This window comes from Dendroctonus ponderosae, unplaced genomic scaffold (genome assembly GCF_020466585.1).
Source record: "Dendroctonus ponderosae isolate FM_Combo_2020 unplaced genomic scaffold, Dpon_F_20191213v2 Dpon_F_20191213_9, whole genome shotgun sequence".
Lineage (NCBI taxonomy): Eukaryota > Metazoa > Arthropoda > Insecta > Coleoptera > Curculionidae > Dendroctonus > Dendroctonus ponderosae.
The window spans coordinates 4982436-4984008 of NW_026019116.1; the positions used below are offsets into that span (position 1 = coordinate 4982436).

Below are 1573 nucleotides of genomic sequence, written 5' to 3' on the forward strand. Positions count from 1 at the left end.
ATTCATTTAAAACTGGCCTCAAACAACCGAGAAAAAGCACATCCTGGAAGCCCTTTCAGCCAACCTGTTGCCCTGTTGGGGCCGAGCCAAGTTCTCACGTAAAAATCGGCTTCCAGGTGAGACTGTGCGAAAAAAGTGCGAATCTGGTCGTGAAATCAGGAAGAGATTGACGATCCCCATTCATCCGATCCGTATTATTTACCCCTTTGATAACAATTGAAAAATCCATACACCATCAAAATGCCACTAATTTGTCGGAAGCGAATGCGGCTTGGAGGGCGGGCGCCCCGGAGCGCACGCGCCCCCATCTGGTATCGCACTCAACCCTCAACTCCAATGGCAGCCGAACCAGTTTACATGAAACCACCCTGACGGAAGAGGGTGCAAAGCGACTTGATCCTTTCCCAGTTTTGGCCTTCGGCGTTGCAAAAGTTGTGCCGTCGACCAATGAGTGAAGTGATTGTGACTGATGAGTGACTGTATCCGACGCTTCGCTCAACTCTGAAAACCGCCTCAAAATGTACTCGCCAGATAAAATGATGGGCGCAAAAGGACCCACTGGTCTGCACGGCCCAATCACATCGTCGGGTGCCTGTTTTGCTGGCCGCTATTCGCCGACTTACCGAAGCCCGGAACCGATGCCACGCAGATGCATGCCGAACCCATCGGTAAGTCCAGGCCTCTTAGTACTTAGTGGTAAGTCGCAGGACAAACCTGGCCGCCGATTGCCGTACAAAACCGATAAAATCCCACTAATCGGAACAAATTGCGCCACGCTACTCTCATCCAATATTCATGTCCTGCTGCTTCCAATTCCATCAAGATTTCGGGAGTGAATGTTTAATGATATTCAATACGGCCTAATGTAATTGTAAACAAGTGGAAAATTATAGTTTTCGGCCTTATTAATATTCGAAAAGTTTACTTTGTCAGGCGAACCTGAATATTTCAACGACCGCTTTCAGATTGTTGCCGGTTTTTAAGAACTTGCCGTCGCTCGATTGATTCAAGCCCATCATTATCGGCTAATTGAGTCTCAAACGGAATGGGAATCGCCACAATTAAGCATTCATCAAAGAAACTATTGCTGGATTTTGTCTTTTCCAATGGTCCAGAAGAAACCGCCAAGTATTTTACTTTGTCTGATAACTGGGCAGATTTTCGGACTAGACGCGAGTCCAGTAGGTTTTTTGAACTTATCTTTGATGTTTTTGCAATGACCTCAGATATGACAATGCAAGAAGAAATTTCTACGGTTAGTTGCCCACTGAAAAACCGATATTTGTGACTGATGTTGGCACTGAATCTACTGGACGCTGTTATATTAGAAAATCCTAATAATGCGGTTTTTGCAGAAGAAACTGCTCAAAGCACAACAAATACATTTCAGTCTAATAATTGTTCACGTAGACTTCGACATCCAGGAGAGTCTATTGTAATTCTTTCACTGGTTCAAGAATTACATTGGAGCCTAAAGGAGTCTAAGTAGAATTAGACATTCTTCAATTTTCAAGTGTCTGATTTGTAGTTTGTTGTTCTCTTACCATCAGCATGCTTGTAATAAGCGGCACAA

General features: G+C 44.6%; 1 protein-coding gene across 4 annotated transcripts in view; it reads left to right on the top strand.

Annotated features, from left to right (window-relative positions):
• The first annotated feature begins 338 nt into the window (after window positions 1–338).
• The window catches only part of LOC109541808 (inhibitory POU protein), a 29977-nt gene continuing 28742 nt past the window's right edge, over window positions 339–1573 (top strand). For 3 of the 4 annotated variants that reach the window (XM_048669619.1, XM_019910776.2, XM_048669618.1), the window contains exon 1: window positions 339–668. In XM_048669619.1, coding sequence (XP_048525576.1) covers window positions 519–668 — 150 coding nt within the window. In that variant the 5' untranslated portion in view covers window positions 339–518. The remainder of the gene's footprint in view (window positions 669–1573) is intronic. The other variant, XM_048669620.1, reaches the window with a different exon arrangement.